Source organism: Poecile atricapillus, chromosome 28 (genome assembly GCF_030490865.1).
Source record: "Poecile atricapillus isolate bPoeAtr1 chromosome 28, bPoeAtr1.hap1, whole genome shotgun sequence".
Lineage (NCBI taxonomy): Eukaryota > Metazoa > Chordata > Aves > Passeriformes > Paridae > Poecile > Poecile atricapillus.
Genome location: NC_081276.1, coordinates 4,624,364 through 4,650,202, shown reverse-complemented (window position 1 = coordinate 4,650,202; position 25,839 = coordinate 4,624,364). Strand labels below are relative to the sequence as shown.

The following is a 25,839-nucleotide window of genomic DNA, read 5'->3' as shown; positions in this document are numbered from 1 at the left end:
ATGGTCCATGTCCCCCATGGGAGTTCCTCCCCGGAGAGGGGTTCTCTGTGACACTCCATAATCCCATCCACATCCTGGGGCAATGGGCTGGCTGCTGCATCCCACCCTGCCCAGCCCGCAGGGTATCAGCCACCCTGGGGGATGCTCCAGCTCCCCACAGTTCTCCTGTGACCCCAAAGGGATTCTTTGCCTTCCCAAGGGGGTGCTCCAGGCCCCCACAGGTGCTCCTGGTACATGAAGGGGATGCATCCCAGCCCCTCCTCCAGGACGTTCTTGTCCCTCTGTGGGATTTTCATGCCCCCAGGATGTTCCTGGTGTCCTAAGGGGATGCTCTGGCCCCTACAAGGCAATGCTTTTCCCACGAAGTGGCTGCTCCCAGCTCCCCTCAGGGATGCTCTGGCCCCCCAAGGGGACATTCCAGTCCCGCAGGGTGTCCCAGCCCCGGAGCGTGGTCCCGCATGTGCTGTCCAGGCGCTGTCACCGCAGGGCTGTGGCAGCCCGTGGGCCTCCCTTGGCCGTCCCAGCCTCCAGGCATCGCTCAGGCATAGGATGACAAAGGGAAGCTCACAGGGGGCAGCGGACCCGGCCCCGCACTCCTCCGAGAGCTCCTGCGGACAGAGGAGAGACGTGAGGGGAGAGCAGGGAGCCTGGGGAGGATCTGAGATGTCTGGGGGATTCTGGGGAGTTGGGAAATCCCGAGGAATTGAGGGATCCCGGGGATCTGGGGTAATCCCAGGAAGGTGGGGGATCCTATGGCAGCTGGGGCATCCTGGGGGATCCCGTGGAGCCAGGGGAGCTGGGGGATCAGAGGGAACTGGAGATTCTCAGCCTGCCCCACATCTCCAGGAGGTGAAAAGCAGCCCACGAGTCTCCCTGGTGCAAGGCACAGCCCTGGCAATGCTGCGGTCCCCGGGGTGGTTTGGGAAGGGCTGCTGGGTGCAGGGGCTGAGTGTGGAAGTGAGGGTGAGGAGAGGGGCAGAGGGAGTGTGGGGCAGCTCAGGGGTGTGTGCACATCTGTGGGTGTGAGAATGTCTGTGTGTGTGAGTGTGTGTGTGTGTGTGTGTGTTTGTGTGTGTGCGAGCGTGTGTGTGTCTGTGAACCTCTGTGTGTGTGTCTGTGAACCTGTGTGTGTGAGAATGTCTGTGTGTGTGAGTGTGTTTGTGTGAGTGTGTGTTTGTGTGTGTGTGTGTGTGTCTGTGAACCTCTGTGTGTGTGAGAATGTCTGTGTGTGTGTTTGTGCATGTGTGTTTGTGTGTGTGTGAGTGTGTGTGTGTGAGTGCACACCTGTGTGTGTGTCTGTGCACACCTGTGTGTGTGTGTGAGTGCACCCCTGTGTGTGTCTGTGCACACCTGTGTGTGTGTGAGTGCACATCTGTGTGTGTGCAGGTCTCTGCATACCTGTGTGTGTGTGTGAGTGCACATCTGTGTGTCTCTGCACACCTCTGTGTGTGTGTGTGAACACGTGTGCAGAGGTCCCTGTGTGCAGGGTGCGTGTGCTCACCACTTGTGTGCGTGTTCACCTGTGCTGTGAGCACGTGGATGTGCACAGACAGGGCAGGGTGGGGCCATCCCACAGCTCCCCACCCAGGCCCAGGGTCCCAACCCAGCTCAGCGACCCTCAGGGACCGCCACCTGCCACCCCTGTCCCCAACGCCAGCCAGCAGTGCAGGGCCAGGTGTCCCCTCAGGTTCTGGGTGCCCCCTCAGGGTTCTGGGAGTCCCCAGGGTGGTGGGTGTCCCCTCAGGATGTTCCCAGGGTGGTGGGTGTCCCCTCAGGATGTTCCCGGGGTGGTGGGTGTCCCCTCAGGATGTTCCCAGGGTTCTGGGTGTCCCCTCATCAGGGTGGTGGGTGTCCCCAGGGTGATGGGTGTCCCTGCCCCCCGTGCCCCCTGCCCCCCTCACCGTGTCTCACCAGGGAGGTGCCGCCGGTGTCGCGGTGCAGCCGCGGGCGCGTCGGGCTCTCACAGCTCTGCTCTGCTCGGGGAGTGGGGACACAGGCTCTGCTCCCCCAGATCTGCCCCCATTCCTGTCCCCACTGTCCCTGCTGTCTCCAAGGCCTCACTCACCGGACAGGGCAGAGCCAAACGCATCCTCCCCTCGCCCCGTCCTTTCCTGTCTCCCTCCCTCCACCTCAGCCAGCACCATGCTGTGCCCCTCTCCCTGGCATCCCTTTTCCAACACCAGCCCCTCTCCCAGCCTGACCACCAACGGGATCCTTCCCCTCTGCCCTTTTATACCGTCTTTGTTCATATGACAAGCACGTGGAAAACCAAAGCAGAGCTCGGAAAAAAGCTCCTTAAGATGCTTTAATTCAGTTTCCTGGATCCCATGACTGAGCTCGGCCTCTGAACGAGGTCTCATGACTGTGGCACGCAGGCCCTGGCCATCAAAAGCCTCATTTATGCCCCAAATGAGACTTAAACCCCTCTTGGCCCGATATCCCCCATGCCCAGTCTGGGCCCCTGGGCCCCCCTGGCTGGGGGCTTCAAACCAGCCAGAGGAACACCTGCCCTGCCCCTGCTCTGCTCTAGCTGCAGGAGGGACTTTGGGGACACTCAAGGCCTTGGCTTTGCCTGTCCCCTCCAGGGAAAGGACACTGCAGATTCCCCCTCCAGGTACCAAAACCATCCAGCCTTGTCCCCCACCCTGTCCCTTCCTTCACCCCAAAGCGCAGCACCAGTGGAGGGGACAGAAGTGCCATCCCAAGGGGGACAGAAGTGCTGTCCCAGTGGCACATGGCCCAGTCTGGCCCCAGATGGGAGTTCCTGTGCCCAGGACCCCCAGCCCATGCCCTCTGAGGCCCCTGCAGCTCTTGCATGGCTCCTCTGTCCCTCCTCGCTCCAGCTGCTGAGTGAGGATGGAGCCTCCATCCTGGGCCAGGAGCAGTGACAGATCCAGACCCAAAGCCCTGATCCCGATCCCTGAGCCCAGTCAGGGCTCCCCACCATGGAGGTAGCACCCAGCAATGTCCATCTCCATGGATTCCCACATTCCTGACCTGGCTCTAGACTTTGGGGATCAGGCTGAACTTTACTGACCCTTTGCCTTTGTTTTAAACTGAGACAAAGGAAATACAACCTTGAGCCACCTCAACATTCCCCCCAAACCCAGCGAGCTCTGAGCCATCCTGCTGGAGAGGCAGAGCTGACCCAAAGCATCTGCAGCTCAACAGGAAACAGGCAGCAGTAAGAGGATAAAAATACCCTTGGTGCACACAGAATGTCTCTGTGCCAGGATTAGGGAGCCCTGGGACAGCGGGGCCAGAGGGAGCTGGGCTGGGCGGCTTTGGCTTCCCACACACGTGTGAGCCCAAGGCTCCCAAACCACCTGGCCACTGCAGGCAGAGGGATGGGGAAGGAAGGACTAGGGGGATGTGCAGGGAGAAGCCAGACATCCCAGCTCCTGCACCCCAAAATCCCCCTGGATACGAATGAGGGCTCCCCCAAAGCCATCCACATCCTCTTCCAGCTCCTGCACAGCCCCAGCACCAAGGAAGGGTCATCCCTCCTCCTCTGGAACACCCTGCTCCGGTCCTGGGGGAAATGAGGGATGTGTGGGGAGCAGGGTGTCCCATGCCCCCCACCTCACACCCCCCCCAGCTCCCAGCCCCAAACAATAGGAGCATTGGAGTGCTCAGAGTGTGGGGGTGCAGCGAGGCCCCCCCGCCTGGCCCCTGAGCCCCTAAGGAGATTAAATCCCTGCTCACATGAGCCTGGTGGGCCCCAGGGCCTCGTGTTGGGGAGGGGACACAGGGAGGACAGGGACAGGGAGGGGAGGGGCAGAGCAGTGCTTTGCTGTTTGGGTTGGGGCCAGGGATGTCCCAGGGGCAGGAAAACACACAAACAGCTCTTCCCAGGGGTGTAAGAGCAGGGGCTGAACCAAAAATCACCAACCTGAGCCTCTCCCTTTCCCTGGGGCAAATTTTCTGTGTGCTGGTGGGAGGACTCCGTGGGACAGCCCTGCAGCTGCCCCCATGGCCAGCGGTGCTGAATCACACAACTCTGGTCAAACTGGGCATGGAGCAGGTCAAAAATAAGGCTTGAGACCATCCCATGTACCCCAGGACCACTCTCTGTCCCTTGCTGTGCTGGCCCTGGGACAGAGCAGGCCATGGGGATGTCCCCCTTCCCCTGTGGCACACCTGTCCCCTCCCCCAACTCCTGGAAGGCTGAGGCCTTCCTGCACCTCTGCATCCGTGATCCCATGGGATCCCCTAATGACACGGACAGGGCAAGGGGTTCCTGTTGTCCCAAGTCCCAGTGGGCACACAGAGCTTTGCAGCCTGGGCCCAGGGGCCAAGGGCACCTTCCCTGCTCCCGCTGGCACCCTGGGGCTGCCCAGTCCCCAGAGGAGGGTGACAAACACCGGGGATCTGGCCAAGGGCAATCCAGGGAAGGTGCTGAACAGGGGGAAGGGCTGGACACCCTGGGGCTGGGGCAGGAGCCCCCAGGGGTACACAGGGAAAGGGCACACACGGGTGAAACGTTAAACCTCTGCTCTTTATTCGCTGCCTGGTTCCCTCACCCCGTTCCCCAGGCGAGTGGCCCGGAGGTTTTCCAGGGGTGACCCAAACACCAGGAGTGCTCTGGGAAGGCTGAGCAGCGCCAGACTGGAGGAGGTGTGGGGCAGAGGGCACCTCCTCCGTGCATCCCCATAGTCCCCGTGGGGACACGGCTCTGCCCCAGCCGCGGGGTGAACTCCGGGCACCACCAGCGCTGGTCCCGGGAAAGCTCCATGGAGAGCAGGAACTGCCACCTCCTCTGTCCCACCCACGGGGACACCGGGGAGGGGGCGGGGCCCCAGCCCCTCTCCAACTCGCCTTATTGCTATGGTCAGAGCAGCAGAGCGGCCGGGAGGGACTCGGGACTTGGCCGGTTTGGGAGAGGAGACGAGAACATGTCTGAAGCCAAGGATCCACCATCGGAGGGTGGGCTCATGTCTCTGGGAAGGGGGAAGGAGGGAGCTGCCGTCTCTGGCCAGCCAGGCCGGTGGTGCCAGCAGGGAGAAGAGCTGTGCTCACGTCCAAGAGCAAACACTGTCCATTCCAGGGCCTCCCACCCTCTCCTGAGCCTGGAGCTGAGGCTGAGCAAACCTGTTACAGCTCCAGCAGCAGGGACTAGGGAGAGCTACTGAGAGAACAGGAGGAACAAGCAGAACCCCCCTGCCTGTCCCCCTGGCTAGTTGCGTTGACTGGCCAGCTCCTGGGAGATGAATTTCCGAAGGCGCTCGAGGTACTGGCTGTAGAGTTCAATGTCATTGTGCCCGGCCCCGTCCACCCACAGCGGCTCCACAGCCTTGGGGCAGCGCTCAAAGAGCGCCAGGCCGTGGGAGAAGTCGATGACTTCGTCCTCCGTACCGTGGATGATGAGGACAGGAGAGGTGATTTTGGAGATCTTCTCGATGCTGCCAAGAGGATGGATGGGGAAGAAAGGAGAGAGGGGATAAGCACAGGGAATGAGACATTTCCACTTCTCCTGCCCCCAAAACATCCCCTGGGAGAGGGACCAGGAAGCACTCTTTGATCATGGCAGAGCACAGGACAGGGAGGGACACAGAGTTTCTGCCAAGGAAAAGATCTGCCCCAGTGTGACAGACAAGGAGCAGACAGCAGTGACAACATCCCCATGGGACCTCAGCAGGGCTGATGGGAACTGCTGCAGGACAGCCCTTCCTTGTTGGGATCAGCCCTGCTGGGCTCCAAGGAAGGGAAGCACGGCTGGTCCCAGCCCGGTCCCGAAGGCCACACGAGGCCATCGGGATGCAGAGTGTGGGCTGGTGGCTCCCAGCCACAGCTTCCGGCTCAGGGACTGTCCCCTGGGCCCCACTGGTCCAGCTGCAAGGGAGAGGCAAAGGAAGAACTCGTCCTCTCAGCCATCTCCTGCCATCTGAAGAGCTGGAAAATCCCTAAGGAATTACTCCAGGGGGACAGAGGAGTACCAGGGACATCCAGGGCTGGTGACACTGTCCAAGGGGCCAGTGGCACAGCCCCAAAGCTGGTGGGCAAAGTCACTGGGAGGGTGGCCAGGAGGTGATGCCACTGAGGGTACACATGTGGCACAGCCCTCAGGAGGGGACACGGTGACCCCAGGGAGGGCTACAACTCCCAGAGGGCACCAAACACAGAGCAAGAAGATGCCGAAGGCGATGTTTAAACCTATCACAAAAAATGTCACGTGTCCCCTGGCTGTGACCAGAGCTGGTCTGGGCACTGCCCCTCCAAACCCCCCATGCCCCGTGCCCCAGGCACTCACTTGGGGAAGGCATCGAACCAATATGTCTTCTTGGTGTCGGGGAAGGCGACGCGCATGCCGGAGGTGAGCGGGGAGTGCAGCACGATGGCCGCGCACTCGTAGCGGGAGGCCAGGTCAACCGTGGGCACGGTGCCGATGCTCTGTCCATACAAAATGATGTTCTCCGGGCTGATCCCGTACCTGGCACAGCACAGGGCAGGTCAGTGTCCAGGCACATCACCAGGAGATACAGCTCAGGGGTTACTCTGCTCTGGTCACTGCACCCACAAGGCTCTGGGGTCTGTCCTCCTGACCGTCCCCCAGCTCCTCATGGATGGGCCCAGGGCAGTTCCCTGCACTCCCAAAGGACCAGGGAACAGCCAGCACTGAGCTGCCAGGTGAGTTCTCGGGGGGGTCAAGGCTTTTCCTCACCAGGCAGAGTTATAGGGTGTTCACAGACCTGGACTCCAGCTGTGTGGGGCAGCCCCAGCTCTGGGTCACACTGTGAGGTAGGCCCGAGGAAGAGGAGGCAAAGCCTGGCATGGGGCTGCACCCCAAACCTGGCAGGGGAACCAGAGCTGAGCCTGGCAGTGAGACAGGAAGCACAGCTTGTGCCAAGGTCATGCCCTGCAGCATCCCTGCCCCTTGGATCCTCCCGCTCCTCCCTCTACAGTTCTCCGACCACCCCTTCCTGTCTCAAGTGGCCCAGGGTTTCCCTTCTGGGAGATTTCCTGTTTTCCAGGCTGCTGGAGCACTGGGTTTTCCTGGAGGCAGCAGGGCCATGCTCCCTGCCCCAGCTGCCCCGCTCACCGTGTGCGCAGCGCCTGCCACGCGGCGTCGATGTCAGAGTAGAGGTTCCGCTCCGAGGGCTTGCCCGTGCTCACGCCGTAGCCCGAGTAGTCGTAGGAGAAGATGTTGCAGTTGATGCGGGTGCCCAGCCCAATGTAGAAGCTGCTCATCTGCCCCAGGTCCACGGCGTTGCCATGGGAGAAGAGCACCGTGTACCTGGGGCACAGGTACAGAACGTTAATCCTGGGCTCTGCCGCCGTGCCAGAGCTCAGGCATCAGATATCAGGATATCCCCGGACATCTGCCTCGGAGACCAACACCCCTCTGGCCACCAAGGAAGGTCCTCATGACACCCCCAGGGACACCCAGACCCTTCTGCTGCCAGAGCCAGGGGCTCTCTCCCAGCAGGAACAGGCAGCTTGAAGGCAGGATGATGATTCTGTTCAAGTTTTTAAGTCTATTTTTGGTAAAAAGCTCAGGATTTGGGGCCGTTTGCCCAATGGGGATTTCAAGTTAGAATTCTGACAGCGGGTTTTTTCTCTCCTGAGCCTGGCAAGACACCAGATGCTAAGGGAGAAGTGAATTGTGGGAGTGACAAGGCACAAGAAATTTCCACCATAAGGGGAAAAACAATGTTAATCATAAAAATTAACACTAATAGCAAATTGATGGGAGCTTGGCTCCCTTCTGCCAAAGGGAAGGAGCAGGACTCACTCCCTGCTGAGCCCCTGCTGGGGACTCAGCAAGTCCAAGGGGTCTGTGGCCAGGCTGAGCCTCCAGTCCTGGCCTGGATGCCCAGGGAGCCCCAGCTGGAGGTCAGTGACAGGATGAGCTGCGGGACAGCCAGCAGCACCTGATATCCCATGATTTGGGAGGTTTGGTTCCCCCCAGCCCTGGTTCTCCCCTCCAGCCCTGCAGCCTGTGATGCTGAGGACCTGTTGTTTCTGGGAGGATATAGGAAAGGCATCAGCTGGGGTGAGCTGGTTTTCTGCTCCACCTGAACCCCCAAACTGTGCCACTGCTCAGGGAGCAGCTGCAAGTCCCCTCTTGTCTCCTCCTGCCCAGGCACTGGCAGCAGGAGGTCATCTCCATCTCACACTCCAGGGCGCCTCTCTCCAGTTTCCCAGTTCAGACACACGGGAGTGACCAAACCCTTCCTGGCTTTCACTCCCATCACTCTTTTCCTTGAGGAATCAAATGTCCCTGTGAATCTGACTAAAGCAGGCTCTCCTGGCTGGCACAGGCAGTTGTCCATCCCCATGGTCACTGCAGGGCTGGGGACAGGGAGAAGCAGCTGATGCAGACACCCCAGCGCTCCCTGAGAACCAAACTCTGTGCAAACAACCGGAGCGTTGCATCACTGCCGTGACACTGGGGGATTGTGAGACAGCCTGGGGAATCCCCACACCCCTGCAGCCTCTGGCTTTGCCTCTGCTCCTGCTTTAACCCCACTCCCAGTGCGGCCACAAGCCAGACCGGTCCTGAGAACCCAGCTGGCCCGTCCCACCGGATGCCTGCAAAGCCCCGCGGCAGGGCCAGCTCCAACAGCGATGCAGAGCCGAGGGAGCAGAAGGGACAGGAGCCCCCAGCGCGGCCCCAGCCCAGCAGAGCCCCGGCTGGCACACCCACGGCTGACTCACCTGGCGCCGGGCACGCAGCGGACGTACATGCAGCCGACGCGGTTCCCCCGGCCGCTCTTGGTGACGAACACCTCGATGTTGTCCAGCTCCCGCTGGGAGTACTGGAAATCCGCCCGGTCCTTCAAGTGCAGCTTCCAGCGGCCCGCAGCGCCTCGCAGGGAGCCCGTGCTGCCCACGGGCTCGGGCTCGGGCACCATGGCGTAGGTGGGCTCCGGGGGCAGGAAGGCGAGCTTGGCCGCGATGCGGCTGGGGCAGGGCGGGCAGCAGAAGAGGCAGCAGAGCTGGCTGATCGACAGCCCGTTCATGACGGCGGCGAGGAGGGAGGCGGCCGCGCCCGGAGCGAGGGAGGATCCGAATCGGACAGAGGCCGGAGACGCCCCGTCCTCAGCTGGCCCTGGGCACGGCTGGCGCCGGCCGTGCAGCGCGGGCCGGGGCGTGCGGCGGGGCTGCCGTGTCCATCTGTCCGTCCGGCGGCTGCGGGGGCCTGCGGGCAGGGTGAGGGCTCTGAGGGCTCTGTCCCCTCTGCGACCCACGGCTGGGGACAAGCGTGCTCCCCGCAGTGTCCCTCCCCTCGAGCACCTCTGCGGCTCGCAGCCCCCACCGAGCCCACGCAGCCCCCCCAAAATCAAACTCCTGCCACATTCGGCAGCCCACGCGGAGGGGGCGAGCACAAGCGCAGGATCACACACACACCACCCCCACAGCAGCCACACGGCTGCTGGGACAAAGGACACGGCTCCCCCGGGGCCACCTAGGTGCCGGCACAGCCGTGCGGGAGTGCCAAGCTCCCGAGGAAAAAGGGGAAAGGGGAGAGAAAGGGGGAAAGAGGGGGGAAAAAAAAAAAAAAAAAAAAAGAAAGAATGAAAAAAAAAAAGAAACTATTTTCTGCAAGTTTGGGCACAGGCTTGAGCTGAGGAATGTCAAACCAGCCCACACCCCGAGGAATTCGCTCCATCTGCTTCCAGAGGGCTGGGAAAGGAGAGGAAAGGGTGGAACAGGGATATGGCACTGAAGCTGGGATAAGGCACTGAAATATGCCAAAATATTGGAAGTGAAGGGATGCCCCGTGCCCCGGTAGGAGCCAGGCCCCCTCGGACCGCTGACCATCCACAGCACGGCCAGGGCCAGTGTCACACCCGGCACGTGGCAGCCCTGCTCCCCCCGGGTTTGGCACCCAGTGTGCCTCTGGGAGCAGCCAGCAGATCCACCGTGTGCCTCTGGGATCAGCCAGCAGATCCACCGTGTGCCTCTGGGATCAACCAGCAGATCCACCGTGTGCCCCTGGGATCAGCCAACAGATCCACCGTGTGCCTCTGGGATCAGCCAGCAGATCCACCGTGTGCCCCTGGGATCAGCCAGCAGATCCACCGTGTGCCCCTGGGATCAGCACTCCCGGGACACATCGGGGACTCTGCTGGCCACACACCCGCATGGGCACACGCAGGGAGGTGGCACTACCGGCCACACTTCCATCGTGTGTCACACTCGGGTCGTGCGTCCTGGGACAAAGCCAGGCAGCAGCTGGGGACACCCTGCCGTGGGTGGGCAGCCCCACCCGCTGTGGGGGCCTGACCCACCGCACCCACACTGACCCCACAGCCACAGAGAGGGGATCCATGCCCTACCCAGCCACTGGCCTCTGTGGGGCCCCCCACCACTGACAGCCATGGGACCCCCACCCCTCACACACCGACTGCAGTGGGGCTGTGGGACCCCCACCCCTCACACACTGACTGGGACGGGGCTGTGGGACCCCCACCCCTCACACACTGACTGGGACGGGGCTGTGGGACCCCCACCCCTCACACACCGACTGGGATGGGGCTGTGGGACCCCCACCCCTCACACACCGACTGGGACGGGGCTGTGGGACCCCCACCCCTCACACACTGACTGCACACACACTTTCCCCCGCTGCCTGCTGCTCGCCTCCCTCCCACACTGACCCCCTCCCCGCCAGCCCGCCCGTGCGGCACCCCCAGCACTGACCAGTGAGTTTTCCTTTGTGGCGCTCCCACCTCGCATGGAAACCCCCCCACCCCACCCCACCCCACTCACACTGACCCGTGCGGGCCCCCCCGGCTGATCCCCGCGGGACCTCCCAAACACACACCGAATAGTGGGACCCCTCCCCGATCGCTGTGTGTGTCCCCCACAGCCCCACTAGACCCGTGTAAGCCCCCAGACCCCCCCCAGTGATCTCTCCGAGACCTCCCCGCGGTTACCGAGGGATCCCCGCGAGCACACACTGACCCTGCCCCCCCCGCCTGCCGTGGGACACCCCGACCCCCGGGAGCCTCTCCCGCCTGCCGGGGGGATGTTACACACACCGGGGCCTCCCCCCTCCACTGACTAGCGCCACCTTTCACCTCCCACAGCCTCTGGGAGGGCCCCGCTCCCTCACTGACCCCCCCACCGTGTCCCCACCACACTGCCCAGCGTGGCCTCCCCCGAGCGCCGGGGCCTGCCCGCCCTGTGACCGCGCTGTGGGACCCTCCATCATCGCACACTGAGCGCTCCCCCCGCCGCTGGGGATCCCCGCAGCCCTCGGCCGTGCGGCCCGTGCCCGGTACCTGCACATTCTCCCGGCCCCGGCCCCGCTCGGCGCTCCCCGAGGCCCCGCGGCCGTTGCGGCCTCCCAGGCGGGGGCGGCGCTGGCCCCGCCCCGGCCGGAAGTGACGCAATCGCCCCGCGCCCGTTGCCATGGGAACAGCGCGGCCGCCTCATGGCGGGGTCGCGGCGCGGCCTCCCCTCAGCCCCTGGATCCCAAATGGCGCTGGAAGGGGCGGCTGGAGACCATCACCACTCACCTGCAGCAGGCGGGCTTGGAATGTCTCCGCAGAGGGAAACTCCACCGCCTCCCTGGGCAGCTGTTCAGTGCTCTGCCACCCTCAGTGAAAAGTTCTTCCTCATGTTGAGGGGGGACTTTTTGTGGTTTATTTTATGGCCGCTGCAGCACTGAAAGGAGTCTGGCACTCACGGTGGAGATATTTGTGTGGATTGGTGAGATCCCCTCTTGCTGGTGTAATATAAGTTGGTATAATTCGCCTTTTATTGTACACATATAAAATCAAGTATAAAAGCGTGTTTTATGTAAAAAACACAAGCTACTTGAGATTGCAAAAGCAGCTGCTGGAAAACCAAGAATTTGCAAGAGAACGACCAAACAATTAAAATAACACCCAGAAGAGGTGAGTCCACCCAATCAAGATAAGCGCTCTAATGACCCGGTGATTAAACAACCTGATCTGATTCTCCAGGAACACGCATCTCAATAAAGGTTTCCCGAAAAAAACCTACTCAAACTTCATCTCTTTCTGAGGAAAAACTCACAATTCTACATCTCAAAGCCTGCTTCTCGAAAAAAACACTCAAACTTCATCTCCTTCTCAGAAAACTCATCGGCAGCCCAGCAGCAGAAATATGAATATGTAACAACACAAGAAAAAGAAAGAAACTAAAGCTGCATAGCCTCAAGCTGAAAAACCTGTATAAAACTCAGCTCTCCGAAAGACAGTTTGTGAACCTGGGGGAATCAGTGCGGCAGAGGCTGATGCAGAGTTCACCCAGCGCCGATCCTGGGCTCGATGCTGACAGGGATTGTAGTTGTTTACAAAATTCAATTTTGCAAATCTTTCAATAAAATTGTTACTGATAAATTTGGCTGAATTTCATTTATAACACTGGAAAATATACCAAGTTTAAAATTTTTATTTTCTAATTTTAGTCACGTTTGTTCACCTTTGCCCCGGGGAAAGGGAACTGAAGTTTCTTTCCAAAGCATTCTTGCTTTGGTTGCTGATGAGTTCAGCATCTCCACAGGCTGAGAGCAGCACGAGAGATACACGAGAGATAACGACCAGCAAGGGCCATTGGAGAACCATCAGCAAACACCCACAAACATTGCTCCAGAGACACCGGGAAAAGGCTGATATGGAAACGCAGGAGTGAAATCCTAATCAACATCAGAGGCGAAGAAATCCGTATCCAGTAGGAAACCAAATACTAAGACCTGCACAACTTGGGACCAATGAAAATTAAACCGATGGAATTCTATGGGATTTGGACTGTATAAAGTTTGGGAAAAATCTTGTAGTTTGAGAACAATCATGGACTGTGGTCCCCTGCGGCTGAAGGGCAGTGGAGGCGCCCTGGGGGCCAGCAAGCAGAAGAAGAAGGGGAAAGACAAAGCCCAGACCCTGGAGCAGATCACAAGAAGGTGAAAGATAAAGCCCAACCCTGGAGCAGATCACAAGAAGGAGGAGGAGAAGTGTGGGCTGGACAAGCGGACCCCGGCGCAGGCGGCTTTCGAGAAGATGCAGGAGAAGCGGCAAATGAAGCGGGTCCTGAATAAAGCATCGAAAACCCACAAGCAGCAAGTGGAGGAGTTGAACAGGCACTTGGATGCTCTGACTGAGCACTACGACATTCCCAAAGTCAGCTGGACTAAATGACCGGGCTGCTTGTCACAGCTCTGGTTTGTATCAAGGGCTGCCATGTAAATCTGTCCATTCTCCGTATTGTCACATATAACTTCTGAGCTTTCATTACTTTCTACTCTTTCATTTTATAGTCTTGTTTTTTAAAACCAAACATCCAACACTCAGTCTTCTCTGGACTAACCAAGCCCAGCTCCCATGGTCTCTCCTCATCACAGAGATGCTCCAGACCCCAAATCATCTGCTAGACGCTCTCCAGTAGCTCCTTGTCCTTCTTGTCCCAGAACTGGACACAGCAGCCCGGGTGTGCCTCACTAGGGCCGAGTAGAGGGGCAGGGTCACTCCCTGCCCTGCTGGCCACTCTCCTCCCGAGGCCCCCCAGGGTCCCACTGTCCCCCTGGCCCCAGGACACTCTGCTACCTCGGGGACAGTTTGTCATCCACCAGGACCCCCAGGTCCTTCTCTGCAGAGCTGCTCTCCAGTGGGTCACCCCCAGCCTGTGCTGGCACTTGGGGTTGTTCCTGCCTGGGTGCAGGACCCTACACTTGCCCTTGTTGAACCTCCTTAGGTTTATCCCCACCCAGCTCTCACCCAGCCCAAGGTCCCTCTGAATGGCAGCACAGCCTTCAGGTGAATCAGTCGCTCCCCCAGCCTGAATCATCGTGAAACCTGACCAGGATCCATTCTATCCCTCCAGCAGGTCGTTGCTACACACACTGAACAAGGCTGGAATGCTGACCCTGGGGACAGTGCTGAACCAGGTGGGCTCTGCTGTGCTTATCAGGCCTCTCTGAGCTCTGCATTCAGCCAGGCCCTCCCCACCAGTCCATTTATCCACATTTCCCGTGTCTGCCTATGAAGATGTCACAGGTGACTGTGTCCAAAGCCTTGCTGAAGTCAGTCCTGGTGCCAAACACTGCCCAAATGTCCCCACATAGATATGGGAAGTGGGGGAGGCTTTGGGGGCCTGTCCCAAACTCCCTTTCCTGCCCTATGGGAGTCCCACTCCACCCCACAGAGATGACAGCAGACAAAAGGGAACCCGGGAGAAATTCAGAGCCCCTCAAACCCCATCCAGGGCTTTCTACTCAGCCAGAAGGCAAAATCCCAGACTTGGCAGGGTTGAAGCGATCTCTGGAGATCATCCAGTCCAACCCCCTGGTGGATGTGAGATACAGAGGGTGCGGGTCCAGGGTGCTGATCCCCAGCCAGCACCAGGTACTATGAATGATCATCCACAGGGAAACTGAGGCAGAACCCCATAGCCACCCTAAAAGAGCCCAGAGCCAAATGGTGTCCCCACAGACATCCCTGCCTGAAACAGAACACCCACAGCATCCAAGCAAACTAGACTGTGTTGTATTTACACTCATGGACAGGGAGGAAGGAACAGGGAAAAGGGCAGTGCTGGAGAAGCAGGTGGCTGTAGGCTTTCCCAACGGATCCATGGGAGCTGCTGCACTTCCTCAGGCTGATGGCTGCAATTCCTGCTTCCCCCGAGAGTGAGGGATCATCCTCAGCCAAAAGCTCAGTGGCAAACCCAGCCACCAGCTCCGTGCTGATGGCCCAGGTGTGTCCAGGGGTAACACATGCAGCCACTTGCGTGCTCCAGACACATCAATGTTATCCAGAAGGAAAAACCTGAGGAAAAGGCTGGCGAGAGGCAGCCTCGCTCCTCTCTGTGCTGGAGGGGGGCTTTGCATCAGGTTGGGAGGCTCAGATGCTACCGGTGGCACCTCAGGATGGCAGCTGGCAGAGCACACACTGCTTTGGCTGGAGCAGACTGGAAAAACCAAACACTCGGAAGGATCCCCCACCAGCACCTGGGCAGAGCTGCTACAAGCAGGGCAGGAAAACAGCTCTTGGAAGGAAGGAGCTGCTGTGATCCCCAGCTGGGCCCCGCAGCTCTGCTCTCCAACACCCAGGGAAAAGCTTCCGAAGCGTGGGATAGCCAGCAGTGGGACAGAGGCTGCTGCTTGTCCCCTGGGACATGTCCAGGATTCTCTGCTTGTGAGAGCCAGAGCCCCATGGCCACAGCCCTGCTCCTGGTGTTCCCAGGAATCCCCTGGGCATGGAATCAGCCGTGGCTGTGCCTCAGGAGCCCATCTTATGCTGCATCCCTGAGCCCCAGGTTCTCCCAACAGAGCTCTCCGGGTGCTCTTTCTGGAGTGGTTCTGAGATGGCATTGGGCTTTTCCTGCACCTCCCATCACTGTGTGTGTATGTGTGTGTGCACCCCCAGAGCCTTCCAAGTGCCTTTTGGGATGCTTGAGGCCTCTGAGCATGCTCACTGTACCCCAAAGTTCTCCTTCTGCCTTCTCTTGCACCCTGGAGCCCTCCCTGGGCCTTCCAGCACCTTAGGGAATTCTGTGTCTCTCAGTGAGCCCAGAGCCCTCCAAGCACCCCTCCCTGCCCCCGGGTCATTCCATGGGTGTTTCTGAGCCCCCACCCAGACTTCTGGGCACTCTGGGCCCCTTCTTGTGACTTTCTCTGTGCCCCAGTTCCTTCTGTCTGGCTTACAGAGCATCTCCTGGGGACCTGGCCCCACCTCTCATCCCACAGGGAGGGCGGAGGCAGGAGAGGGCAGCTGGGTGGGCTCCCCGAGCTCTCCCCAGCATCAGCATGGCCCACATGGGAGGAGGGGACCCCACTGTCACCTGGATGCAGGGACAGGTCCAGAAGCAGAGGTGTGGGGACCTGAGCTTTGTGCACAACCCTGATGAGAGCGACTTGTGTAAGGCAGAAGGCAGGGAGAGAGGAGAGAAGGGAGAGGAGAAAGGGGCAAGACGGGAGAAGAGCAGGCACAGGCAGCGCTGAGGGACACACACCTTGCTGGGAAAGCAGCTGGGGTTATCCAGGGGTGCTGAAGCAGGAGGCTGGAGCAGGGGTGTCCCTGGCTCCCTCACTGCACAGAGAGGCACAAGGCAGCAAGCAGAACCTCCTGAAAGGTCCTGCCCCGCCCTCTTCACGCCACAAAGTGACTTCCCTGTGCCAGCATCACTGCTCAGCCCCTTTGGAGCTTCTCCAACAGCGTCAACAAAGGGTGGGGAGAGGGGTCTGGGGTGTTGGAACTACAGAATCAACTTCTCTGCATGTGAGAGCAAACACCTCCCGGGGAGCAGATGGCAGCCTGGCTGCCAGGATCCCCCAGCTCCCGGGGTTACAGGCAGAGGGACCAGAGTCCAGCAGCTGCTCAGGGACTGCAGCCACAAGTCCTGGCTGGTTTGCAGGAGTCGGAGCTGCCAGGAAGGGAAAGGCTGCCTGGCAGGGCCCGGCCGCTCACACCGTGCAAACCGCCCGGCAAGAGGCAAGTCCGAAGGTCTCAGCGCTGGAGCAGCGGGGCAGGACGGTCCCTTTTCCTTTGAGAAGCTGGTTGAGAACACATCAGCTGAGCTGTGGCTGTCAGACAGGCAGGAAGGGAGAGGAGGAACACCAACTGACTGCCAGAGGTGCGAGGAGTCCCCATGTCCAGGTGCCAGTTTGTGTGCGCTGCCGGAGTCAGCCTCGCACCGCCGCAGGGGCTGGGAGGAGGAGGAGGAAGGCTGGGAGGAAGGGGAGGAGCACCAGGCAGCCTGGCTGCAGTTCCAGCTGCTCAGACCCCTTCACAATTTCTGGATCTTCTCGGCGATAACGATGGGGTTTTCCTTGCGGATCTTCTCGGCAGCTTCTGCCTTGTAGTCGTAGGGGCAGGCGTGCATGTCAGAGTACCGGTGAATGGCACAGAACAGGTTCCCGCAGCGGCAGTCAAAGCCTGGGGGGAGGAAGAGCAGGGAAAAAGCCACATCAGGCCCCATCCAGCCAGGCAGGAAGGTGGCAGGGCCTGGCTCCTTCCTGCCATGCCAGGAAATGCCACCAATGCAGAAAGAGGGGCAAGGGAGGGGCGGCCTGCTGTCCCACATAGGCCAGAGGGATTCCTCATTTGGGGAAGATCATGGGTGGCTCTTTCCTTTCCATGGCTTTCCTCTGGCTCGGGAGCTCCACATGCTTTGGGCAGCCCCAGCTGTCACATGGTGGGAAAGGCTCCCAGAGCAGCTGCTGTCCATGTTCCCTGCGGACAAGGGACGTGCCAGGCACTGCAGAGTGCCAGATTGCTAATCCAGACCAGGCTCCCCAGGCAGCTGGAGCTGAGCCCTCCAAGCCAGTCCAGCTCCCCAGGGTCACACAGCAGCAGCTGGACTGACCAGGAGCAAGCAGCAGAACTGTCACCACAGCACCACAGGATCACGTCTGAGCTGCTTAGGCTTCAAAATTCCCAATTTAGTCACTTCACTCAGGGACAGCGCTCAGAGTGCTACCATTAACACAGCCCACTGGGAAAGCAAGGCAGGGAGTAAGCAGGGGATGTGCTGCAGGACAGCAAGGAATCTTGCTGGCAAGGAATCATGCTCTGTCCCTTCACATTTATCCAACTACAGTCTGTAAAGCCCACAAAAACCTTGCTCCAAAGTGCCAGTTTACTCCCAGCTGAGAAAACTAATTTTATCCTAAATGCCATGAATTCACAGCTCTCTGTAAGCTGAATCCTAAAGAAGAGAACTTCTCATAGTTTAAAACTCTTAAGGAAACACTCATCCAGGAAAACAATCCATGCTGCAACGTGAAGTCTGGGCACAGAGTACCCAGCCCAGCTCCAGGTTTATAAACTCACCCCTATTCTGGGACAGTGCCCTGACCATGTATTTCCAGGCAAGCTCAGGTTCGAACTTCCCAGTCTAGACTTGGCCAAAGCCTCTTCCATCCATGAAAAACATCCAGTCCCTGGCTGCTGGATGCACCAAGCAGGCTACAGAAGCAAATGCTCTGCCGGAACAGCATGACCTGCACAGCTCCAGAGTTAACTTTTTTCCAGAGAAGCACTAAATACCAGAGATAATTTAGGGGAATGATGTTTTTATTAACAAACCACAGCCAAATTAATTGCTTCACTTTCCAGGAGCCATTTTCCCATTGACAGCAGTGCCCTGACACCATCCCAGCACTTCTCTCTCCAGCTTTACAGGCTGCATGCTGAGAGCCATCCTGCTCTCAGGAAGCTAACAGTGGAAATCAGGCAGCATTAACAAATGGGATGAGTCTTGGAGAGAGATTTTCCATTTGGGTCTAGCTCAGTTCATGTCACTGTTACGAAAGCTTTACTGCAGACCTGACCGGGAGCAGGTTCCGATCCACAGCAAGCACTGCCTTCCTCTACAGCAGCTTCTGCCAAGAAGCAGAAACAACCAAGAGGTGCTGCTGCATCCAATTCTGCTCCCAAGGGCTGCCAGGACCCTGGCAGTGAGTGGGATGCTCCCCAGGCTGCTGCCTCAGCCAGTGCTGTTGCAGGTCGGAGCTCTCCTCCCTCCTCTCCTGCAGCACCACAGCTCCAGGATGGATTTGTGGGGAACCTCCAGCCTCTGACCCTCCAAACCCAGCAGCACCACAGCACTGTGCTCACAGGGCTCTCACTCTGGACTGTTTAGGGCACAGGGAAGTCTTCCCAGAGCCAGGCACTTACCAGTCAGCCCAATCTTCTTCCGGCAGGTGAAGCAGCGATTCTTCTTCGGTTTTGGTTTTTCCGAAGCCGTCTTGCCCTCAGCCGTGTTCTGGGATATCTCAAGCAGGGTACCTGAAACAGAGGCAAGAGTTTTGCTGCCCATCTTAATAAGCCAAATGTTTATTTTATTACAGAAGCTGCTTGAGGCTCTAGTGACTTTCTGTGTGCACACTGCCCTGGCTGACATACCCCAAACTGTGAGATTTGCCTTGTCCCATGGACATCTCCACCTCACAGCCTTCTCTGTGTTTCAAATGCCTTAAATCCAAAGCTGGAGTGGCCACTGGACAGTGACTGGATAGTCACTACAGCTCAGCTGCTGTACAGCAACACAGCTGTCAGCTGAGCCCACAGTTAATCTTCGCAGGGAGAAAAAAAAGTTAACCCCTTGTAAGTACTACTAATTATTTTTGCTGACTCTTATGTAAGTGTTCCCCATATGTAGGTCTTAGAATGCTTTACACAGATATCCATCACTGCCTCTAATCTACCAAAGGGAAAACTGAGCTCTCAAAGCCAGATTGTTAAAGGTCGCTGATGCTTAGCAGGATTTCCTCCAGAACCTAAGCAGGTTAGAGAAGTCAACAGGAGGGAGGAGCTCCAACTGCTCCTCGGAGCACCTGCAGTGCAGGCTGCTCTGAGGAGACAAAACAGAGACAGCTTTGTGCAGCTGACCCTAAGCAGCCTCCTAAAAACTAAAACAGGCAGATGAAAGGGGCAGACTCTCCCAAGCGTCTTTTTAACAGTCTCTCACCTGCCTGTTGTGAATTGTCTCCTGGGCTTGCAGGCAAAGGATTACCAAACCCAAAGTGCCCAGCCATGTGTGGTGACTAGAGCCTGGCTTTTCAGCAACCAACAACTCCTGGGTTTTTTTAGCTTTCAATGGAAGCAAGCTGTCAGCTGAGCAAAGGAGGGTGTCTGCATGCAGATCACCTGCTTATGGCATCAGCTGGAGGATGTGCCACACTGGGCAATGACTCTGCTGCTGCTCAATCACGTCAGGGCACCCACTGTGTAACACCCCCCAAGGGACAGGTGCCCCCATCACACGGGGTGACAACAACAGGCCTCCACTAGCCCCGGGCATTGTCACAAACAAATCTCCTCTCTCCAAGGCTCCCATGGATCCGTCTCCCTTCCTCCCCCTCGGGAGCTGGCAGGGGAGTGCCGCCAGCAGCAGCCGCGTCAGGCTGTGGGACGCTCTGGGCTCGCTGCCATTCGCTGGGAGAGGCGTCATGGAAGATTATCCTCCTGCCAGCCACTCGAGGGCTGGCAGCCACTCAGCCCTCAGCCCACAGAGCAATCTCTACAGGCCTGCCCTCGAGCAAAGCATTTGCTCTCCTCCCTGTCACCAAAACAAGAGTTTCCTCCTCAGCTCTCAGGTGTGCCTTTACTGCCAGGAGGGGACACACCCCAGGGTCAGCAGCTGTCCCTGCTGCTCCAATGGACTCCTGAGCTCAGAGTCACTCAGATCTGTGCAAAGGACAAACCAACCACTCTACCTGATGAAGAAGAAGCTGATGAGGCTTCATCTGTCTTGCTGAATTCCTCTGCCTCATTGCTGGTTTCCTCTCTGGATATGCTCATGGCTGTCATCTGATGGGTCACAGGAGTCTGAGCACTGGGAGCATGTGCAGCAGACAAACAAAAAGAAAACACAAGTGTTTTGATGGACAGTTATGTAGGAGAAACCTTTAGCCCATAAAGTTTATTTCCTTATGTTCAAAAGTAGGTCAGGAGCACAGCAGGTCAATTCCCCTTGAGATCTGGGATCAAAGTTCTTTATAGACATAAATGGAATGAATCTGTGATGATCTCAGTTTCCTTTTCCACCCAATTATATCTCAAAGCCAAGGCAAGAGCCCATCCAAACAAGTCCAGGGGCAGAGAAACAGAGTTATGATTCAGAGCTGTAATGTGATGGTAGAGCTCAGTGCAGCTCTGTCCTCCTTCCCATCAAACAGGCCCAAGGTCTCTAATCCTGCTGTCACAGCTTCCAGACTGGATCATCAGCAGGTGCTTTCACTTAGAATCACAGGACATTCTGAGTTGATGATCATCATGATATTTCCAAGTCCAGCACTTGGCCCTGCACAGGAAAACCCCAAAAATCCCACTGCTTGGGACTGAGCAGAAATTGAACAGAGCAAGGGACAAACAAGGTGCACTGGCTCCAGGAGAACCGAGATGCCACTTAATTTACTACCAACCCTCTGGTACCTCAACCTACACATCAGACAGCAGCAGCAGCAGGGACATCTCAACCTTCCAAACAAACCAGAGCCACAATGCAGAGTTTGACCCAGCCTGTTTACAGACTGACCATGTAAAGGATGACAGACTGTCCCTTGTGTCCCAGGGCTGGATTTTAGCAGGGTTTAGATCCCTCCCCACCTCCAGATTCTGCCTCTACCTGGCTTTCGCATCCTCAGGTGTGGAGTCTCCCTCCGCGTGCTGTCCTGCGATCGCCTCAGATGCCATGGGGCTGCTGCTGGGACCACTGGGTGCTGTGAGACAAGAGCAGGCTTGGTCAAGTCTCTGAGAAGTATCTGCAAGTTCCCTCGGGTGCTTGAGAGCCAAGGAGAAAACAAAACAAGCACTTCCAGCAAGTTTTACGCTCCTGTTCCCTACTGGAGCTGGGAGGACACACCCCTATTGGGATCACTCCCATATCCCTAATCCTACACTCTCCTCTCCAAATTTGTTCATGGGACTCTGTGGGACACCAGGGCTCTCTGGATCTTGAACCCAATGGCACTTTGTAACTTGTCCAAGGTGTAAGAAGCAGATCTTCACCTGCTGAAAGAAGCCAGTGCCAACAGACACATGTGGGTTTGTGTCTGAGGATCTAAGCTGGGGTCTTAGGAAAACCCTTTGTCAGGAAAAGTCATGTTCCTGAGCACATTTGTGTGCGTGACTCAAGAGAAGCCACGATTACCCTCAGGAATAAACTGTGGAAGAACTCTCAGAGGCATTTCTCACTGTGTACATGGGGCATCTGCACAAACCCCCAGCAAAATAAATCCCTGCTCAAGTTACAGAGAGCATCCTTCCCCTGCTCCCATCCCAACTGCAGGAAACAAACCTTGTAAGTCATGGCTTTTAGATATCAGACTGTTAAGATAAGAATATTATACAAATAGGCCAAATAAAATTGCATTGTGGGGCTTTGTCATGGTTCCCAGCAGTCAGCACCTAATCAGGGAGCAGGAAATAGCTGAAAGCTGGAATCACCATCAGCACATGTGAAATTTTACAGTTTACTGGAAGATGCTGGCTGGGATGGGGCTTCACAAACTGGTGAGACTGGGAAGAAAGCAAGAGCTCCTGACAGGGACTAGAAGTGCTCAAGGGCTTGGGTCCTTGATTTAGAGCCTTGGGTATCCATGGAAAGAGAAAGACGATTTTTCTAGGAGGGAGTAAATGGTGGCCAGGTACCAGCGCCATGCTCTATCACAGTTGCTGAACAGTTTGTATCCAGAGACCCATTTAAGACAGATTTCCAGAGAAAAATCCTCTACCTGGAGGGCTTATCCGGTCACTGCTCTGCTGCCTCTGCAGGAACTCCTTATAGCACACGGAGCACATCCCGTTGGTCCGGGGGCTGCCATAGAACCCACAGCCCGTGGTACACAGCAGAGGCACCTGCGTCTGGTTCGTCTCCTGAGCCATCCTCACCCCCTCCGAGGCACCGAGCTACAACAGGAATCAAAAACAAACCCGGGACAGCTGTGAGGGCCAGAGTACTCGGGCATTGTGTGCTGCAGCTGATCAGGAAGGAGCACAAAGGATCCCAAGAGAGCCTGGTTCCTGCACGTGCACAACAAGACCCCAGACCCTTGAGCACTCGGGGCTCCTAAAATCAGTGTCCTGGGGCCCTAAGCCACCCAGAGCTCGGCAGCCAGGAGCTGCCCAGAGCCAGACTGGAAAGACAACAGGAACTGGCTCCTGGTTCTGCCTCCTGCACCACGAGGCTCCCTAAACTCCCGGTGACACACAGGCACGTCAGACCCCAACAATCCGCTCTCCACCGGTACAAAATGTGCCTCCACAGCACTACTGATGCCCCCTGTGAACACCCACACCTCAAACGCCCAGTGCAGGCCCAGTCAGTCGCATTTTGGTTTTCATTTTGAGCCTGGTTTAGTTTTTTAATTCTCAGGAAGATGACGCAAGCGATGCAAAAAGAACCCACTGACGCTCTGTTCTGACATACGTGGGTAAGGGGAACGTTAGCATGGTTAGGCTGGAAATAAGGATAAGGTTTCCTCTCCAGCATTAAGATGCGATTCCAGAACACCTTCCCCGGGAAAACAGCTGACACGGTGAAACCTCATTTTAAATTTATCTTAATAATTTCTCTTTGGATCACATGCAATTACCTCCAACCCCAGGAACCGGCCCCTTCCAGCCACACACGGTGTAGCATTTACAGGGCCAAACCCACCGCAGTGCTCCAAATGAGAACCATGAGGCACAAACAAAAACCACACACAATTCCAGTGTGTGTGTGGACAACGTGGCTGCAGCCAGTCCAGCTCTGACACAGAACAAGGGGAGAGAATGTGCGCAGGACCATGGTGGGTGCGGGTGGCTCCAGCTCGGGCACAAAGCCACAGCGCTGGTACCAGGAGCTCCCAGCAGCAGTGCCTTTGTGGGATCCACGAAGTACCCACCACCTCCCTCCCAGGCAGCCCTGCCGCTTCCCTTCCTGCTCCTACGGAACTTGCTTCACCGAGGGAATAAACAAAACGAACACGAAATCATTACCCTGCTAGGAGCGCTCCCGTGGGACAGAACCGGATCACCTCTGGTTTATCCCTGCTCGTTCTCAGCTGGGGGATGCGGGTTTCGGCTCTGCACCCGGGGGTCCCTCGCAGGGCTCAGACCAGCGCTCCCATCGCCACACCGGGATCCTCCCGGCCCGAACCGGCCTCTCCTCGGGCACTCGCAGTCAGGGAGCCCCGGTAGCGGTGGATGCTGCGGGGGTCCCGCCTGGCGCCCGCTGCCACACGGACAAACCTTCGGGAGCTGCTGTCGATCGAGCGTCCCTGCAGAGAGAAGGGGCCGCGGGCTCAGCCCTCCCCGAGCGCCGCACGGCCCAGGGGCCGGCCGGGCCGAGCCGCGGCCCCCGCCGTGTCCGGGCGGCCCGGGGCGGTCGGGACCCCCCTCCCGGCCGGGGAGAGACCCCCGCCCGCCCCTTCCCGCGGCTGGCCCCGGCCCGCCGCCCCCGCCCCTCGTCGCCGGGCCCCGCGCCCCGCTCCCGGCCCGCGGCGCTAATCGAGGCCGAGGCTCCGCGGCCTGCGCGGAGCGGGAGCCCCGGGCCGGGCCCCGCTCGCCGGGCCCCACTCACCGGCGGCGGAGGAGGGCGGGCGGCCCCGGGCCGGGCCGGGCCGGCCCCGGGAGGCTCAGGCGGGCGGCGGGCAGGGAGCGCTGCCGGGAAACATGGCGGGCGCGGGCCCCGAGCGCCTCCCCCGGGGAGGGCCCGGGACGGGGGGGACGGGACGGGGGGAACGCGAGGCCTGGGCCGGGGCCGGGGGTGTGGGTGTGGGCCGGGGGTAGGGCAGGGGGCTGTGGCACCCCCCGGGTACGGGGGCGGGGGTGCGGGGGAGGGGGCTGGGGTGTGGGTGTGCTCCAGCAATAGGGGAGGGGGCTGTGACCCCCCTGGCTGAGAGAACAAGAGCATAGGTGTGCTCCGGGAATAGCGGGGACAGCTGTGACACCTCCCGCCCCGGCCATAGGGACTGCGGCATACGGGAGGGGGCTGGGGTATGGCTGTGCTTTAGCGATAGAGGCCAGGGCTGTGGGGCCCTGGTTATAGGGACTGGGGTATATAGGTTATAGATGTGCCCTGGCTGTAGGGGAGGGAGCTCTGCCCCTCTTGGCTATAGGGGCGGCATTATAGATGTGCCCCATCTATAGCTGAGGGGGCTGAGACCCTCATGTGAGTATATGGGGTGGGACACAGCCAGACTCCCCTGTAGAGAGAGGGGTCTGAGAGCCCCCCTGTGTGGGCTGGGTCACAATCAGACCTAGGCTGTAGGGAGGGGGGTGAGACCCTTATCCCTCAAGTTACAGGGGCTGGGACACAGATATTGCGTGACTGTAGACACTGGGACACTGCAGGGCAGAGGACTGGGGCATGGCTGTAACTGCTGGGGGAGAGGGTGGACAGCACTCTCCCACCCCATCCAGAGGGACGGGATGCAGCCAGCTCTACCCCAGCAGGAGGAGAGGGGCTGGGACCCCCAGCTCTGGTGTCTGGGGCCGTACACCATCCAAAGTGTGCATGGGAGGGATGCTCCAGGGGTTCCCGGCTGTAAACTGTTCCTGCTGCTCTTCACCAAACACCGGATGATGTGAGGGTTTATTCAATCAATCTTTGCTCAGGTGACCCAGCTGGTCATGGGGCCGATTCCCTTCTGAGCTCGTGCCCAGCTCTTGCGTTCAGGACTCCCTTCCGAGCCCGTGTGTGTCCGTGTTTGGGTCCAGGACTCTCCTCCAAGCCCATGTCGGGGGTCCAGTCCTCCCCACTGCCATCGCCATGGGGTTCCCCCGCTGCAGACCCCGCAGGAGAAAACGCCCACTCGGAGCTGTGCTGGGGCTGGGGGGCACCGAGCAGCAAAACCCCCGGGAAGCCACGGCCAAGCTCTGCTCAGGAGTCCCCCCAAAGCCTCCCTGCCCAGGGGGAGTGCAAAGAGCTGAGCCCTGAGCTCCGGCGGGCTGGGGTGCGGGATGGGGCTCGGTTTTGGTTTGAGGAGAGGCGCGGGCCGCACTCGGCTCTCGGGGTGCCCTTCGGGGAGCCCTTGGGGCAGCGCAAAGGGACAGGTGGGGACATTTCCCGTGGCACCCACCCCGGGCACGGCCACCAGGTGGCACCAGGAACCCACGGACGAGAGCGCGGGTACCCAGGAATGGTGAGCACACAGGTACCGGGGATGGTGAGCACACAGGTACCCAGAGATGGTGAGCACACAGGTACCGGGGATGGTGAGCACACAGGTACCCAGAGATGGTGAGCACACAGGTACCGGGGATGGTGAGCACACAGGTACCCAGAGATGGTGGGCACACAGGTACCCCGGGATGGTGGGGACACAGGTACCCAGGAATGGTGAACACACAGGTACCGGGGATGGTGGGGACACAGATACCCGGGGATGGTGAGCACACAGGTACCGGGGGTGGTGAGCACACAGGTACCCAGAGG

At 58.8% G+C, this 25,839-nt stretch overlaps 3 protein-coding genes and 1 pseudogene across 3 annotated transcripts in view; 2 read left to right on the top strand and 2 right to left on the bottom strand.

The window, feature by feature from the left end:
• SCAMP4 (secretory carrier membrane protein 4) overlaps positions 1-25,839 on the top strand; it is a 138,267-nt gene that overhangs the window by 55,836 nt on the left and 56,592 nt on the right. The gene's annotated exons all lie outside the window — the stretch shown is intronic.
• ABHD17A (abhydrolase domain containing 17A, depalmitoylase) lies at positions 4,478-11,324 on the bottom strand. Its single transcript, XM_058858692.1, has 5 exons — positions 11,232-11,324; positions 8,659-9,142; positions 7,040-7,234; positions 6,251-6,430; positions 4,478-5,402 (listed from the first exon to the last, which is right to left on the bottom strand). The coding sequence occupies exons 2-5, from the start codon at positions 8,961-8,963 to the stop codon at positions 5,177-5,179; spliced, it is 906 nt and encodes a 301-aa protein (XP_058714675.1). The 5' UTR covers positions 8,964-9,142; positions 11,232-11,324; the 3' UTR covers positions 4,478-5,176.
• On the top strand, positions 11,380-15,875 carry LOC131589347 (protein FAM32A-like; annotated as a pseudogene).
• On the bottom strand, positions 14,435-24,135 carry LOC131589346 (AN1-type zinc finger protein 5-like). The gene is made up of 7 exons (XM_058858699.1): positions 23,983-24,135; positions 23,400-23,680; positions 22,151-22,325; positions 21,043-21,136; positions 20,132-20,250; positions 18,591-18,701; positions 14,435-16,847 (listed from the first exon to the last, which is right to left on the bottom strand). The coding sequence occupies exons 3-7, from the start codon at positions 22,299-22,301 to the stop codon at positions 16,699-16,701; spliced, it is 624 nt and encodes a 207-aa protein (XP_058714682.1). The 5' UTR covers positions 22,302-22,325; positions 23,400-23,680; positions 23,983-24,135; the 3' UTR covers positions 14,435-16,698.

Coding starts and splice junctions, on each gene's coding strand:
- ABHD17A (XM_058858692.1), bottom strand. CDS start 8,963: ATGAACGGGCTGTCGATCAGCCAGCTCTGCTGCCTCTTCTGCTGCCCG. Junction 6,431..7,039: donor TGGCAGGCGCTGCGCACACG/GTGAGCGGGGCA, acceptor GTGCTGTGCCAG/GTACGGGATCAGCCCGGAGA. Junction 5,403..6,250: donor TGGTTCGATGCCTTCCCCAA/GTGAGTGCCTGG, acceptor TCCTCTTGGCAG/CATCGAGAAGATCTCCAAAA.
- LOC131589346 (XM_058858699.1), bottom strand. CDS start 22,301: ATGGCTCAGGAGACGAACCAGACGCAGGTGCCTCTGCTGTGTACCACG. Junction 21,137..22,150: donor TGACCGGATAAGCCCTCCAG/GTAGAGGATTTT, acceptor CTTGTCTCACAG/CACCCAGTGGTCCCAGCAGC. Junction 18,702..20,131: donor ATCAGCTTCTTCTTCATCAG/GTAGAGTGGTTG, acceptor CCTCTGTTTCAG/GTACCCTGCTTGAGATATCC.